Source organism: Drosophila busckii, unplaced genomic scaffold, assembly GCF_011750605.1.
Source record: "Drosophila busckii strain San Diego stock center, stock number 13000-0081.31 unplaced genomic scaffold, ASM1175060v1 chrUn_07, whole genome shotgun sequence".
Lineage (NCBI taxonomy): Eukaryota > Metazoa > Arthropoda > Insecta > Diptera > Drosophilidae > Drosophila > Drosophila busckii.
In genome coordinates, this window is record NW_022872723.1 from 865,949 (window position 1) to 883,767 (window position 17,819).

Here is a 17,819-nt window from a genome sequence, read left to right on the forward strand (position 1 = left end):
ACATACATATATCGACAAACAGGAAGTACAAACGTTTTTTTTGCAGTAAGAACAAAGTTCAAGCTTTTTTCTGCTGCTTCTTGATGCTGCATTAAGCTATACTCCCACTGTACCATGTTTTCTCTATCACTCTGTATTTAATGACTCTGCCTCTGGATTCTTACTGCAGCAACAGCAATGAATGCGAGTGCATTCTCCTTCTGCTTTATGTTTATTCTGGCTGCTGCTCTTACTCTTTTTGTACTTCTTTCATGTACATCTGTTGTCTGTGTGTGTCTGTGTAGGAGGTTGTCAGAGGTCAGTCTCATCGCTGGCAGCGCAGTCGCCTATGTACAATACATTCCACATGTTCCAGATCACACAAACACATCCATACATATGCTTGTATATATTTATGTGTACGTTCCAATTACCATTTCGTTGCGCTTCGCACTACGGCCTTTTTTGCTGCTTGCTGGGCCCCAAACTAGATTTTGCTACCACGCCGTCGCTCATTTACTGACGGCATCAGCAGTAGCAGCAGCAGCGCTGTCGCGTTCTTTGTCTCTGTTTTGTGTGTGCGCGGCGCGCGTACAAGAGCAACAACAATAAAAACAACTGGTTTTGTATGAGTTTTTGGCTTGGCGTTGTTTCGTTTCGTTTCTTCATTCTCATTCAGTTCTTTGCGCTCGCCGCATTAACAACGTGTCGCGCGCAACGGTGTTGTAAATACGTCTACATATGTAGTATATGTATTTGTGTGTGAGTTTTTGCAATGAAACAAAAGCAATAAAAAGTATTAATAATAGTGTATAAAATTCATATACATTCATACATATAAAAAAGTGCAACGAGTGCTGCATAGAAACAAACTACGTACTTACATATGTATGTATGTATATATACATATATATGTATATATATATTTGTATAGCCGCTCGTATATGCGTATGCAAACTGTTTAGTTTTTCCTGTTCCTCTATGCACACCAACGTATACATACACACAAGCATAGCGTCGGCGTCGCAGAGTTCATCAACTTGTTTAGAATCGCGGCGCGTTGAATACGTGAGTGCGTGGCTGTATCAATTGTGAGTGTGTGTGTTTGTGCATATATGTATATGTATGTATACATGTACATAATTTGTGAGCAAGTATTTGTGTTGTTGCCTTTTTCCTGTTCGCTGCTTACGTTTGGGATACAAACAGCGTAATGCAGCCCTGCCATCAACAACAACAGCATCATCATCGTCGTCATCGTAGGCCAATCTTGATTTTGCTTTGCATTTCATGTTTGTTCTCTTATTCCGCGTGTTTTGTTTTATAAATGCTTACCAATTTTTTGTTATTATCTCATTTCTTATTGCTACCGCTCGCTGCATGACAACTTTTCCATAAACAGACTACAGACGCGGCTATGAAGCATTCTTCAGAATATTTGAAAACTCGTATTTGAAGTGCCTTACCTTTGAAAGTTTAATTTTAAATTATCTGCCTGTGCTTGATTAATGATATAAAATAGACATAAGTTTACCTTCATACAAAGTGTACAGTGTTCTAAAAACAATAAATGCTGCTCAGTTTCTTCAAGCAAATAATATGTGAACTTTTCAAGTTGTAAACTCTTTCCTTAAAGCTTATCACAACGTCAGGGTTAGGTCTCCTACACGTTTCTTTCGCATTAAATAATTGCCTTTCATATGAGTGCGAATGCGAGTGCGAATGCTTGTTTATAAGAGAGGTGCAACAACCTGATTGGGGGGCGCGACCTTGCTCTGCGCAACTGTTTAAACAATGCTTAAAGATTTAACAGCCCGGCTTACAGTTAATATTCATGTGTATATACAATGACGCTAATGTCGCGGCCATAGCGGAAGAATAAAAATACGTTTTAAAAAGAAAAAAATAAAATAACAAATTATTACAGCGAGCGAATGTTCTTTAATTTAATTGTGCTCACACCCTAAGCATCGGAACTGACGACGATAAGCGACTCTTTGTTGTAGCAACGTGTGAGCCACGTTCGTTTCCAAGTCATTAAAAATACAGCAACATGTGTACGATGTGTTTTTATTTACGTTTAGCAACAAATTCAAAAACGTGTTTAAAATATGTACACACTTGTGAGTGTGTGTGTGTGTTTACGTATTGGGTTCCATGTGGAGATTCAGTTGTTGTTTAACGCTCAGTTTCGCATTTGAGCAAATCTTTCGCCCATTTCTATTGGCCTGGCCGGCCCCGTCCTACAGAAAATAACTTAAAACCTATCCAGCTCATATCAGTAGCCTATTTACATACAAACACGAGCAATTGTAAAATTATATATATTCTATATACATACATATGTATATATGTATAAGAGCTCATATCGAACTTGCCTAGTTTTCAGTTTCTTTTGGTGCGACAATCTGTACCAGTGTACCAATTTCTTATATTTCCATTATCAAGAACTTGCACTCGTTCACTTCACTGCCGTTTCGCTTGCTTTGGGGAAGCTCCACGTAATAGATAAAGTAAAGATATTGTGTGTGAGCACATACACAACAAAAATTGGTACAACTCTAATTGAAAATGTTTAAGTAGATAGTAAATATTTATCAAAAGTTTACACGTTCACTGTGCAAGAGACACGTACAATTTGATTGGATGGTCTACGAAAGTCTTAAGGGAGAGAGAGAGAGAGAGAGAGAGAGGAGGGATGTTGGAAAACCAAGAACAATACAGACATGCATATACAAATATATATATTCGTATACTGTTTAAAAATATTGTTCTCAGTTCACCAAAGTTGAATTACGCGCACTTTATTGTGGCGCAGCGCATTGTCAGCAATTAAAAATAAATGAGTGCAGACTTAATACGCAGATATATCACAGTGTAGGTTTTAGGATGACAGAAAACATTAAACAGGACTAAAAAGTAGACTGCCACAGGCACTAAAAAGCGGTTTAAGCTGTTAAATTACAGTAATAAAAACTTAAATTTACACTATAGATCAGCTGTATGAATTTGAGATACTTTTTCTCCGCTTGTAAGTAAGTAGGACTTGTATAGGGTATATGCAAGTTGCATTGATGGCATCGTTGTTTCCCATAGAAACAATTGACTGTATTAGCGAGCAACCAAGGGAGAGAGAGAGAGAGAGAGAGAGACAGACAGACAGCGTGCTCAGATTGTTTGTGTGTGTATTTATGTACATATGTATGTAGGTATATACATATTTATGTATAAAAGAGCCATAAAATGCGGACTGCAGTATGTTGCAAGAGATGTCTGGGATTCAGGGACTTATTTGTTAAATTTGTTGCTGTTCTGCATTGCCTTTGTTATTCCGTTGTCTCGCTGCTGTACTCAAGCTCTCTTTGCTGCGTGGGATATCATAAAGGGTACGCTGATATTTTGCCCATTGTTTCTTATAAATTTCGTTCTTGCTCAATAAAATGCTCGTTCATTGAGATTGTTTTCAATTTGCCACACTGAAGATGAAGCTAACGCCTTTTGGAAGATTGGCCAGCAGAAATGACAAAAAAATTACTAAAAACTAATTTGCATCGTGGTGGGCGATTCCCAATTATCCCTTAGTGACTAGAAGAGAGTAAGCTGTATTTATATATACATATATCTATCTGCACACATCCAAATAAACATTTGTGAGTGTATGTGTGTGTGCAGCTGCAGACCGTTTAGAAGCAACGAGAGCGCGCAGGTAAAACGTCGATGTCGACGTAGCTGTTTTTGCACATTTTGCATGCTTTGTTCTTTTTTGTCTACTCTTCTGACTTGCTGTTATACAGTTTGCGTTTTGTGCTGAACTTCTTTTTTTTGCGCGCTCGCTTGTATCCATTAGTGGTGTGTGTGTATGTCATGCTCTTTGGCTTTGTTGTGGTTGCTGTTGTAATTATTGTTGTTGCTGTGGCCGTTGGGTACCATTGAACTCTGCTGCTGCTGCAACCCCAAATTGACTTCGCGTGGAATGCATGGAACTGGAACATGCTTATGCTTGTGCTTTTATGCTGACAAATAAAATGAAGTGAAGCGAATGCAATAATTGCATTTTTCGGAAAAATTTGCCATTCTTACTACTAACTTTGTGTGTGTCCCTCGCATTCTAGTGTCACTTGCACCTGCCCTGAACTTGGTGTAATACACACACACACACACACAAATGTACATATATTTTGTATGAATGTAGTAGTATTTCAATTTGATGTTTCTGATGTGGCTCTGGTTGCTCTTCTACACTTGCTGTCTGCCTTGTTTTTCTTGAGCCATGAAATTTATAATCTTTCTGAACATTTTTGCAATTAGTTTCGCCCTCTCTGCGCATTTTTGTTTCACTTTACTTCACTCCCTCAACTTACATACATATGTACATACATATACATATACCTATGTATGTACACATGCGCTTTCTTACCCCCATACTTCTAAATGCATCATCACTTCTCTTGCATATGTAAACTTAATGAGCTGCTGCTCGTTGTGCACTCTCTGCCTTAATTATTATTAGCTCCTATTTTTAAATGCTTTTACAACTTATGTTGGAATTTCTTGAATACATACACATACATACATACATTCATTTGTAACTGTACTGACTGTTCCATCAATATCCGTCTATCTGATCTAAAGACAAAACATATGGCGCAATGATTTATTGCTCTTGCTCTTGCTGTGTCCCTATCTCTTTTGCTCCTGGAGCAGAAGACACTAAAATCTATTGATATTTATCTTGCCAGCATAATATACAATTCAAGCGTTTCGGTATCTTTCTATTCCACCTCTATCTTACTCCCAACAATTCCCATTTGGTAATCTAATCATGCAAGCAGCGAGCCGACAAGTCCCACTATCACTATCAATTAATAATTTAGTGCTAAATATGTGCGTTTATTTTGGATATGTTGCTGTCATAGGTGTGCCTCTTGTTGTTTCAGTAGTCAGCGCAATAATAACGAAAATAATAGTCACACAGCACGTTATTATTATATTAACTAACCTGTTGAAATAGATGACAAATGCGTGAAGATTATGCGTGTGTATGTGTTGAATCAGATTTCATGCATTCTGGTTTATAATGATTATGTCAGATGCAAGATTATAAACAGCAAGAGTATTTTGAGTTTGTTCAGTAAAAAACATAATTCAGCCTTATACACTCAACAATTCTTTCCATGACTAATATTGCCAAAAAAAAAAAATACTAAGAATCATCAGCAAGCAAAAACAACACATACATACATACACATATAGACATCATAGATGTGTAAAATACAATTTTACACTGCAGCCTGCAATTTCATCATAAATTGTCAGCGAGACCAGTTGTGTATGCTGACAAAAGGTTATTGCTGTGGCGCTGTTAGCTATGCAAACCTATTTCGGCCTATTTAGTTAGTAGTCTTAACTAATATGCAAACAATTCCCAATTTATGTTAACAAGAAAATCGAAAAAAAAGTTAATGTCCATAGCCTGTCTTGGTATTTTATCTACATACATGCATAGAAATTTCGCGGTTCTGTTAAAAACATGCAGACATCTGGTATCTATGTTGTTAGTTGTTTGTTTTGGTATTTGTGGCATTTTATTAACATTTGTATTTAAAAACTTTTAGCTGATAATTTAATTTATTTATTATAATTTATTATTGTCTGCTGCACTTTGTGCTTACTTTTGTGTGTGCGCGCATTTAAAAGCGATACAACAACAATTATCATAGAAACAACAAACATCGGATTACGGATAGTGAGGGAGAGAGAGATAGAAGAGATAGAAGAGAGAGAGAGAGAGAGGAACAACAAAATAATGTTGTTGTATGCTTTGCTTGAATTGCAGCCGGCGCGGCGCGGCGTATGAGTGCGCCTTGAATGTTCTAGCAACGCCGGCAGAGTTTTACATATATCTTATGCATATGTGCGACCAGTCGCCCACCCAGTGAGCATAAACAGCAGCAGAGGAAAGTGTGGGAGAGCGCCTGCTGCGGTCGTTGCCCAAAAAGTTCAAAATCATGCGCACGCAGGGCAAGAGAGACAGCGCCAGAGCAGAGAACCTCACCATAGGTTTGAGCATTATCGCTTTAGCGTTAAATGCTGCCACCTCTTCCTACTCGTGCTTACTGCGCTCAGAGAGGATAGAAGAACGAGACCGAGGCCGAAGAGAGCGTCTGTCGCGCAACCTGTAGCGTTGATGGTCATGGAAAATTGTTGCTTTATTGGTTTGAGTGGGTGACTGGCCGACGCCATATTGTTTTAGGGGGTTGTTTCTAATACATGCATACATGCACACAGCTAAGTGTGTATGTGTACGTGAGCTTGGGCGGCTGCAGGCTGCAAAAATGTTGCTGTTGTTGTTGTTGTTTTTCTTGTTGCAAAGGCACCGGTTTTTGTGGACCGGCATTCAACAGTTCAGCATACGTGCTTTTTGCGCGTCTCTCTCGCTCTCTTAAAGTACTCACGGACGCTCTCTCTGCCTCGTTGGCTGCGGCGTGCTTGCTTCCGTGTGGTGCCTAGTTGTAAATATGATTATTGATTTTTCACCATTTGATGTCTGCTTTGCTTCACTGACTGTTTGCTCGCTCGCTCTGTAGTGCTGCACCTCGCTTGTGGGCTCATGTTAATTGCATGTAATTTGGTTAAATGCTGCACAACAAATTGCATTTACCGTAAACAAAGGACAAACGCAAGAGCAGTTGCAGCAGGACTAAAGCGATTCTCTTTTGCTCTCCCGCGCAATAGCAGTAAATCTGTCAAGTTTTCGAGCAGCGCTGCTGACGTAGCCGCCGTTGCTTGGCAGCTTTACCCGGGCCGCGCTGCATAAAGTTAGTTAGTTTTGCAGGGAGCTGCGACGCATAAACGTCGCGTAGCGTTCAAACTCCTTTTTGTAACACGCAAACTTGTATGAAAATCATAAGTGTTATTTTTTAGTGAGAAAACAAGTGCATGTTGAAATATTAGTGCATCAATCAGACCATCGAAAATACAAATACAAAAATTCTAAATGTGTATAAATTTCCCATTGCAGAATTTTGCGCGTGCGAACCAATTTGGCGATACCCTTAAAGTATGCTACAAATAATTTTGCCCACAATATTTATCAACGGGGAACACAACAAGCAATCAAGGACCAGAGAGTGAACTTAAGCCCATTATTGACCAGCATTAACAATTTCAATTGAATGCAACAATTAACAAGAACAACAAAAAGGGCAACAAGTTTTAACATCAAATAATAATAATCCAAAATAAATATCCGTTTTTAAAAGGTAAGTTGTTGTGTTTATATATATAAAAGTTGATATCTATGTATATGTATGTACATTGGTGCATACATATATACAGTCTAGACAGTTGCACCACCTTTAACACCTCACACCACAAGACCCTCCTCCGATTTGCCCGCAAGGGTTTGCTAACCGCGCGTTTCACTGACGCTTTTCTTTTTCGAGGGTGGATTTTGCGTTTCATTTCATTTCGTTTGCTTTCACTGACAACTTCTTTTTGTGTCGTCCTTCTCTCTCTGTTTTACTGTTGCGCCACTTTGTGGACGGATTTTATGTTGTTGTTTTATTCTTTTATTTGCACATACATATGAAAATCTAGAAATTTTTCATGCCGCCGCTCTTGTTTACTTTATACTCGGCCCTCGGTTTGGAGTGGGGGTGGGAGTGGGAGTGGGAGTTTGCACCCTCTGCTCGATGTCAGCCTTGGGGCGTGCGTGTATTGCATTTCCTGTTGATGGCCGAAACTTTTCGACGGAGGGAGTGCTTGTGGGGGTTGCTAAGACTACTCAAGCTACCAGAGGGGGGAGACCCGTGCCCTCCAATGGGTACAGCCTCGAATAGCGTTAAAAAGCACTTTGTTTCTATTTGTTGAATTGTTGTTGTTGCTACGGGGTCGGGCGGATCAGAGATGTCGTTTAATAAAGGGGTCACCCCGGCTCTCTGAGGGAGGGGAATAGGCACAATTAGCTACAAATTATGTTAAGAATGTTGAATAATAAGTTGCACAACTAATAAAGAGGGGAAGGTATGCTAAAACTTTGCTGACTCACGCTGTGAAAATGAGTGATTCAGCCAGGAAGTCCTTAGAGAATAGTGGGGTCGTCAATGTGGTTCTTAGTCATAAATTAAATTATCATCGACGCTTGCCTTTGCTACACTCCATATAAAATATATATCTAAGGCTGTAATCCTTAGACAGCGGTCAAGAAGAATTCAATAGTTGGGGACATTTCCGCATAAAAGAAGAAGCAATAAGAAAGAAATTCCAAAGCAAACTCGAGCCTAGCTTGGATTGGGAGCTACGCTATCAACATTTATTGGTTTCAGTTGTGTCGCGTTACTTGAACAAATATATTACAATACTACTAACTACACTAGTTAGGAAACTTAAGTTTTATACTCCGACTCAAATTCCATTTGCTATGTAACTTAAAGATTTGTACTGATGGTTACCCTTACCTATTCTTTCTTATTGCAGCTGGTCGTTTCCAGAACCTACTTCGGATTGATCATTTAACTAAGACAGACAAGACTTAAAGAGATGGCGTCGTCGCCGACCCCATCCTTGGACTCCATGCGTGGGGGTACCAATTCCATAGAATCATACGAGCACGCCGGCTATCTATCAGACTCTCCGCTGACGCTGAGCGGCTCCTCACCACCAGCGAGCGATTCGGCAATCTGCAGCGATGAATACACAGCTGGCAGTCAGGTGACGGTTAAAGTGCGACAGGATGTGACTGTAATCAATGGTCATCATCCAATCTCAGCGTCGGTATCGTCCAGTTCATCGGCCAGCTCTTCATCCTGCTCCAGTTCATCATCATCGTCATCGTCCAGCTGCTCGACCAGCGGCCTCAGCGGCTGCGGCAGCACCAGCAGCAGTGTAATCAGCAACAGCAATAATGTGGGCAGCAATGGTCCCGGCGTCATTGGTAGCAATCTGCCGAGCGCCAGCAGCAACAACAGCAGCAGCAGCAGCAACAGCATTAGTAGTTTGATTGTGGGCGCAGGCAAGGGGAGCAACAACAACAACAACAACAACAACAACAGCAGCAGCAATAGTCTTGCCCCAGCACGCTGCACCGCCTGCAAGAGCAAGAGCAGCGACGCGGTGGCCAAGTGCTTCGATTGCCACCGATATCTATGCGCCAATTGCGTGACAGCACATGAGTTTATGCACTGCTTCAACGGCCACAATGTGTGCCTGATCAAAGGCTTCGAAGCTACACCCAGCAGCAATAACTGCAGCAACAGCAGTACCAACAATCCCGCTGCCAGCGAGTTCAAATACGCCAGCAGCCTGACCATGATGTTGCAGCAGCAGCAACAACAACAGCAGCAGCAACAGCAGCAGCAACAAACTGAAACGCAACCCATGTCACAGTTGTCCAAGATTGTGCTGGCAGCAGCAGCCAACAATGCACAGGAGCATCAGCAGCAACAACACGAGACCCTGTACACCACACAGCTGCAACAGCAGCAGCAACAACAACAGCAGCAGCAGATGCAACGTCAATTATTTTGCGCGCGTCACAAGCACGAGCTGTTAAAGTTTAGCTGCCGCACATGCTGCACGCTTGTGTGCAAGGAGTGCATTGTGCTGGAGCATTCGACAGGACTGCACGAGCTTGAAAATGTGCAATCGCCGGCGGCAGCAGCTGCGACAATTACAGCAGCAGCAGCAGCCGCAGCTGCAGCAGTTGCAACAGCAGCCAACAGTCAGAACGAAGCCGCATTTCAGACCCTATTGGCCGATATGCGTGGTAAGATTGGGGAGATTGTGACCATAGCCGGGAGCGCAGAGCAAAGCGTGACCAAGGTGAAGCTGCAGTATCAAAAGGCTTTGAACGAATTGAATGAAACGCATCAGTTCTTCGCCTCCATGCTGGATGAGCGCAAGTCGGAGCTGCACAAGGAGCTGGAGACACTCTACACGGCCAAGGTCAATGGCAATGCTTTGTGGCTGCAGCGCTCCAAGGAGCTCATCGACAAGGGCTTGGCCAGCTGCGATGCTATCGAGCGTACGCCCAGCAATGCTGGCAGTGGACCGCTGCTCTCCGATGCGCTGCTGCTGCGCAAGACCATGGAGCAGCAGCTGCAGACGGGCGTGCAGGACATGCAGCTGCCCTTCGAGCTCGAGTTCATGTCCAACTACCAGTCCATACAGGCGGGAGTGCGCAACACGTTTGGCTACATACGCAGCGGCAGCTGCGGCAGCAACGAGTCCAGCTTGAGTCTTAGCCACATGAGCCATGGCAAGCAGCCGCCCATAGCGCGACCTACGCAAAGCGCAAGCAACAGCAGCGCCAGCAGCGCAGGCAGTCACCATCATCAGCAGCAGCAGCAGCAACATTTGCAGCTACAACAGCAATCGTTTCTTCCTGGCTTGGGCTTGGGCAGTCTCTTGGACAACAGCAGCGGCAACAGCAGTAATAGCAGCGGCGCCGGCGTTTACAGCAATGGCGGCTGCGTGCTGCTCGGCGGAGCACGCGAGCGCAATCTCAACGAGCTGCCACACTTCAGTGAGCTGCTGCCCAAACGCAATAGTGCCAGCCTGACCCACTATAATCCCTACGAGAAGTGGAGCAATGGCGGCAGCGACAATCTGTTCAGCAGCGCCTCCAGCACGACCGCTGTGTCCCTTGGCAACAGCAACAACTCGGTTGTTGTGGATGCATTTGCAAGTCTGTCGAACGTCACCAATGGCAACAGCAGCAGCGCTGTGAGCAACGAGTCGCTCCTGGATCTCACAAACAAGCTGTTGTCCGCCTCCATTTATCCACCCAAGTCGCAGATCAAGCGCCAGAAGATGATTTATCACTGCAAGTTTGGTGAATTCGGCGTCATGGAGGGCCAGTTCACCGAGCCCAGTGGCGTGGCCGTCAATGCGCAGAATGACATTATTGTGGCGGACACCAACAACCATCGAATCCAGATCTTCGATAAGGAGGGACGCTTCAAGTTCCAGTTTGGCGAATGCGGCAAGCGCGACTCGCAGCTGCTCTATCCCAATCGCGTGGCCGTGGTGCGCAATTCGGGCGATCAATCAGTATGGGCAGTTTGTGCGGAAGTTCGGTGCGACCATCTTGCAGCATCCGCGCGGCGTCACGGTGGACAATAAGGGGCGTATTATTGTTGTGGAGTGCAAGGTGATGCGCGTGATTATCTTTGATCAGAATGGCAATGTGCTGCACAAGTTTGGGTGCTCCAAGCACTTGGAGTTCCCCAACGGCGTGGTAGTGAACGACAAGCAGGAGATCTTTATTAGCGACAATCGCGCTCATTGCGTCAAGGTGTTCAACTATGAGGGCCAATATCTGCGTCAAATTGGCGGCGAGGGCATCACCAATTATCCCATTGGCGTGGGCATTAATTCCAACGGAGAGATTCTGATTGCCGACAATCACAACAACTTCAATCTGACCATCTTCACACAGGATGGTCAACTGATCTCGGCGCTGGAGTCGAAGGTGAAGCATGCCCAGTGCTTCGATGTCGCGCTCATGGATGATGGCAGCGTCGTCTTGGCCAGCAAGGACTATCGTCTATATATCTACCGCTACGTTCAGCTGGCGCCAGTCGGTATGTAAGCAGATAGACTTTGCAAACAAACTACACACAATACAATTACAATTACAAATACAAATACAATTACAATTACAACTACAATTACAATACGATACAATACAAACAAGTAAACAATTGAAAAGCAAATAATGTAAACAAGTTCTGAGATATTCAACTTGCGCGCGATTCTCTCTTTAGTCTATCGCTCTATTGCTCTTTCCTGCTCGCTCGCTCTCTCATAGCATAGCATAGCATAGCATTTAGCAAGTAACCTTTAACCTTTAAATTCTAATCTAATTCACTCTCTATCTTTTATTATTAACTTTTTAAATTATTGTTGAATTTTGTTTTTACACTTTGTTAAGGTTAGTGCTTTTCTTATTTGTGTATTTGCTGTATTTGCATCGAATCGCCCACACGACAAGCCCACTTTTTGGCACAGTGGCTTCAAGTTTCCAAACAAATAACAATACACAAAATGTAAGAGCAAGAAAAAATATTAGATTCCCTCCACTGTTTTTTATTTGTTTTATGTACTCGCTCGTCTAAAATGATAACTATTTTATACTTGAAGAAATAAGAAAAGGAGAAATGTACACTTTTTGTTTTTAATTATTTACTTTACTCATGCATATGCATATGATTGATTGAATGTATTTTTTAAGTTTATTTTGCGAAAATTGTTTGTTATAATTTACTTCATTGCATAAAATCAATAACTACAGCAACAAAAACATGAGAAAAGCAACAAGATTTTAGATTAGATATAGTTTGAATATGAACTGTTTTTTATGTTATAAATTATGTTTTGATTGTAAAACTTTATTGATTACTGATTATTTATAATGAATATATAACTTTATTATTATTATTATTATTGTATTATTATGAAATGTTTGCTACTTTTACTACGACAACAACAAGACCAACAAAAACAAAACTTTTTTATACTCGCCTAGTTTTTATGGTTTCATTGTTTTTTATTTTCATAATTTTAATACATACATATATATTATACAAATATTTATAAAAATAACAAAAAATACAGAGACATTGCCGAATGCTTATTTTTATAAACTAAAAACAAACAAAAAAAAACTATAAAAACGCACTGAAAATAATAGTTGAAATTATTGTTCTTAAATGTTAAACCACTTATCGCACATGAATTTATTTTTTATTTTTATTCTTTAGCTACATATTTTGTTTTCCTAATGCCTTTTTGCGCTAAACTGTTGTTAAAATTTTTTATAAATTATTTGTTGGTAGCATATCTTCAATCAAATTAAAAAAAAAAAAACGAAACAAAAATACAATTTTAAAATAGAAATCTATAATAATTAACAAATAAAATGGTTGGCAATCAGCGCAGAAGACTTAAAAAACTTATTATTAATGGCTAATATTAATGATAACATACAAAATAAATATAAATATGCATTAAATATATATATTGAAAAAAATCTCAAACTAAAAACTGCTATTTTCTCAAAAGTAAAAGCTCAAATAAATATTAATGATAAAACTAATTAATGTAAATGCATAATTTGCTTACAATTTATTTAAGCACTTTTTCACATTGTGTTCGTTGACAATTTATTTATAATTTAATGTTTGAGCTTATAATATAAAAAAAAGGAAGAAAAGGAATACAAATATTTATAATAAATAATTTGTTTATAAAGCAAGCAACTGTATGAACATTTGAGACTACAAAACGCAACATTAACAGGAACAGCATTTAAAAAATGTTTATTTTTATAATTTACACAACAAAAAATAAAAAATTAATTACTTAATTATATACATACATACATACTTATATGTAAGTATATATATGTATTACTAGCGTATATTATTTGTTGGTTTCTCGCTAGAATTTCTTGTTTATGTAATTTTTTTTTAAATATATGTATATTATGATTTTTGTATGAATTTTGCATTTTGACGTTTGTTCGTTTTTCTTCACTTAAGTGAGATTATTAAATTGTAGTTGGATGAAATATCTAAGTTATTGAAAACTTAATTTAATTTTTGCTTGTTGTAAACTATAACCTTAATTTAAATGTCATGTAATGTACTTTAAACTAATTGTAATTTGTCTGTGTAGATGTAATGTAACGGTAACAAACAAACAACCAACAACAACAAAGTATTGTATATTTCTTGTGAGAAAACTTTTTAAACTTGACACCAAAACTGAAACTGTTAAAACAACTTTTTATATACATTTAAAATAATTGTTAATTCATGCAAAAAAAACAAAAAAAATACAAAAAAAAACTGCTAATTTGATGGTCTTATTAAGCCTACATATTTGTGTTATATATATATTATATTATAATATATATATATAATAATATATAATATATATATATAAATATACACGAACATTCGTGTGTTTAATACTATTTTATTGTATTTATTATTATTATGCATAATTATTAGTATTTTAACAATTTTTTGCACAAACAAGAACCACAAACGAAACTGCTTACTGTCGATTGTGCTTATTTGTTTTTTTATGTTTACTATTACAAATTATAATATTATTACATTTTAATAATGTTACCCCAACACTAGCAAGCAACAAAAAAAGAAATTATTTTTTTATTGCTCTAAAACTCTCGATACACCGACAGAAATTACAAAAAACTGATGAGTATATAATTAAATGATTTTTATATTCCACCAAATGTTTGTTTTGCTTACACTTAGTTTACGTTTGATTGCTGAACTTTTTCTTGCCTAGTCAGAACAGAATATGCAAATACAATTTTTAAATATTTAATTGGAACTTTAACTATGTAAAGTATATATATGATATTTATATATGTATATACATGATATAAAAATGTATGTTGATAACAATTTTGATGAATTGAGAATCTAATAGACTGTGCAAAATGAATATGTAAGAATTTTTTAAATATATATATTCAAAACTTAGGTATATATATTTAAAGAACAAAATAATTAAACTTATTGACATATGTAAGCTCCAAATCGTGTAATCATTTAATACACACTATGCGCTATCTACATATGTATATATTAAAAGAAACTATATACATAAATCTATATACACATGCATATACATTTTAAAATGTAATGTATTTTTTCAAACAAAATTTATCTAACGTGTAAACTTTTATACCGCCAAATAACTGTGCTCTCTACTTATACAAATACATAAGCCAGAATTTTTATCGATAAACGATAACGATAAATGATACATAGTGTTCGCTTCAAAGCTACGCGCTGGTCTAATTAACCTAACTAACTAACGGTATAGCATAGTTGTATATGTATGTTAACAACAAAACAAAATGAAATTATTAACTATATGTAGTTGAAAAATGCGGGTGCCGCCAATTGTGATTAGTTTTGGGCACCGCCTCATTTCTCAATTAAATTCAATCGTTTCACTCCCACAATTCCACCACCAACAAAAGCAGCAACCTATCGATAATTAAGCTAAGCATAAGCATTTTTCTTTTCCTTGTCCAATTGTTAGGCTATGAATGTTACGCTAATCTTAAAGCCAAAAATGTAAAACGATGTGAACTAAAACCTAAACAAGTCCGCGTCCACAAGTCTGGTTACACACAAAAACGCAAAACAAACAAACACATACACACACACACACACACACTGACGTGTGAATTAGGACAATGATTTAGTTTTGAGGTTGGAAGTTTATGAGGTTGAGACTGTCAGCACAAGTTAAATAGATCTAGATTCAGACCAATATTCCCTACCCTAAACCTTCCTTGCATATAAACAAAACAAAAAATAAAAACATGTACTTTTTAATGTAGTTTATATTTTTGATAAATGTTATTAAACACGAAATCAAAGAAAAGACAGCAAACTAAAAAAGGCAAAGGAAAAATTATTATAAAAAGATAAATGAAAATTGTTGAGCATTTTGTACATCAGTAAGCAAAAGATATGGAGGACACAAGCAGCGAACTAATTATCAAAATTTCAAACTGGCTTCGTAGAAGTGTTTTTTAAGTATTACTAGACTTAAAGCATATATGAACTTAAACTAATACAAGCAACAATTGATAATATTAAGTAAGTAATACATTTATTTGTGTTTCTTTCTTGTAAGTAGAAAGCTTGATATAACACCTTGCATCAAACTACAATTAATTAAAGTTAAATTGAATGTTAGCTGCAATAATAATATTAATAATAATAATAATGTGTGTGTATTTTTTTAAACGCTTAACTTAAATAATTTCAACCGTTTATCGACATACCAACGTACTTGCTTGCGTAGTGTATGTCCTGAGTTGTCTGAACTAATTTACTAGATTCTAAGAAAGTAAGTTTTGTAATTGTATACATACAACTTACGCGTTCAATTTAGAATATTAGGGCATATTTATGTACATACGCATATACATACTTACAAAAAATATATACACATACATACAAACATACGTTAACACGAAGTTACAACAAAATAACAAGACAACAAGACGAAACACATGCATGCTAGTGCAAGTGAGTGTGTAAGTATGTGCGACTAAGCAAGTGTGTGTGAGCTTTGCTTATAGCTTAAAGCTTTTGTCCATGCGCTAGGCGTTGCCGAGCTGACAGCTATGACACACACCCAGGCTTTGGCGGACTTAGCCATGCATAATGAAATTGATAAACAATTAAACTATGACTGATTTTTACACAAAGAAAACATTTACACATTAAATTATACATACACTATATATATACAAAACATATATAGCTAAGAAATGTTGCTAAATACGAATTACACACATACTTACTTACATACACATATGTACATACTTATGTATGTGTTTTATTGTTTAGTTTCTTTTTTTTATAAACTCTTGAACAACAAAATCTTAGACTGCTTCGAAAACGTAAACGTGAAACATACAAAAAAAAATGTATACAAATATTGTTAAAGAATATTGGGACTCGTTTAGGGAATTTTTCAATGTCATTTGTTTGTTTCTTTTGCAGCTACTAAATATTCCACTTTATTTCTACTCTTTTCCCTGTCTTCTCTACTGCACTTTTAATTTGCGCGCAAGAATACATATAAACACACATACATACACATACAAATATACATGGATAGTAACAAGCAACTAAATTTGTAGCATATTTACTAGCTGCTTTTATTTGTAAGCATAAGCATTAAATTTAAAAAATACATTTTTAAATATATATAAATATATGTATACATGTAACACTATATATTATACATAACTGTTTGTTGTTAGCTGCTTATACTTCCTATTGAAGACTACCAACACATTCATATCCAAGCATTTGTAGTTTGTATTTGTATTTGAACAAAGCGTAAACTTCAAGCATTTACATCATAAGCATATATAGTATTTATTGTAGATCGTATACCGGTATATCGGTTATTAACGCAATTCATTTATGTATTCAACAGTCAACATAAGCATGACAAATCAAAAAGTAAACAAAACAAGTATTGTTAATAAAATTAGTTTTTAGTTTTCTTGAATCCGTACTTTGTATTTTCATTTAATTTCGTTGTTCTTATTAAAGTCTAAAGTTGTTAAACAAAAATCAATCGTATTTTATTTTTTATATTCATTTTGTACAATTATTTATTTTCAGTTACACGACAAATGCACAACAGTTTGGCTTAAAACAGCAACAAAAACACACATTTTTAAAAAGTTAGTTTATGTTTAATACAATTCCATATACACTCCTTTTTCGTTAAAGAAATTCTGTTGAAAGTTGTTTTCATCTTAATTCTAACAAAATTCATTCATACAAAAAAAAAAAAATTATTTTCCACATACTTTGGATATTAAGTACATAAATAATTTAAATCAATTTTGGGACTCAAAAAAAAAAAAAATAATATAACGGTGTTAGTGTAATGAGTCTCTACGGTCGAACCGCGCACACACACACACACACACACACACACACACACACACTTCGATTTATAATAAATGTTAGCTTACCAAGTTAATTAAATATTAAAGAAAAAAGAATAAGCTAATATTAAAGTTCATGAATTTCATATAGAATTATATACATATTTATATCTAGTTATATAGTTCATCATCAAAAGCATCATCTAGTCATTTTACAAAAAAACAAAACGACAAAAAAAAATTATTATGTATATGTATTTTTATAACCTACGCAAAAAACACCAAACTTTAAATTTAATGTTAAATGTCGTTACAATTAAGTTAATGAATGTCTTTAGCAAACGTTTTTAGCATTTACCGCATACAT

The 17,819-nt window shown here is 37.2% G+C and overlaps 1 protein-coding gene across 1 annotated transcript; it reads left to right on the forward strand.

The window, feature by feature from the left end:
• Positions 1-662: 662 nt before the first annotated feature.
• LOC108608437 (brain tumor protein) lies at positions 663-17,267 on the forward strand. Its single transcript, XM_033294771.1, is given in 5 exon segments — positions 663-741; positions 7,001-7,241; positions 8,458-11,024; positions 11,026-11,564; positions 17,181-17,267. Coding segments are annotated over 3 exon segments (3,075 nt in total). The 5' UTR covers positions 663-741; positions 7,001-7,241; positions 8,458-8,520; the 3' UTR covers positions 17,213-17,267.
• The last annotated feature ends 552 nt before the right edge of the window (positions 17,268-17,819 follow it).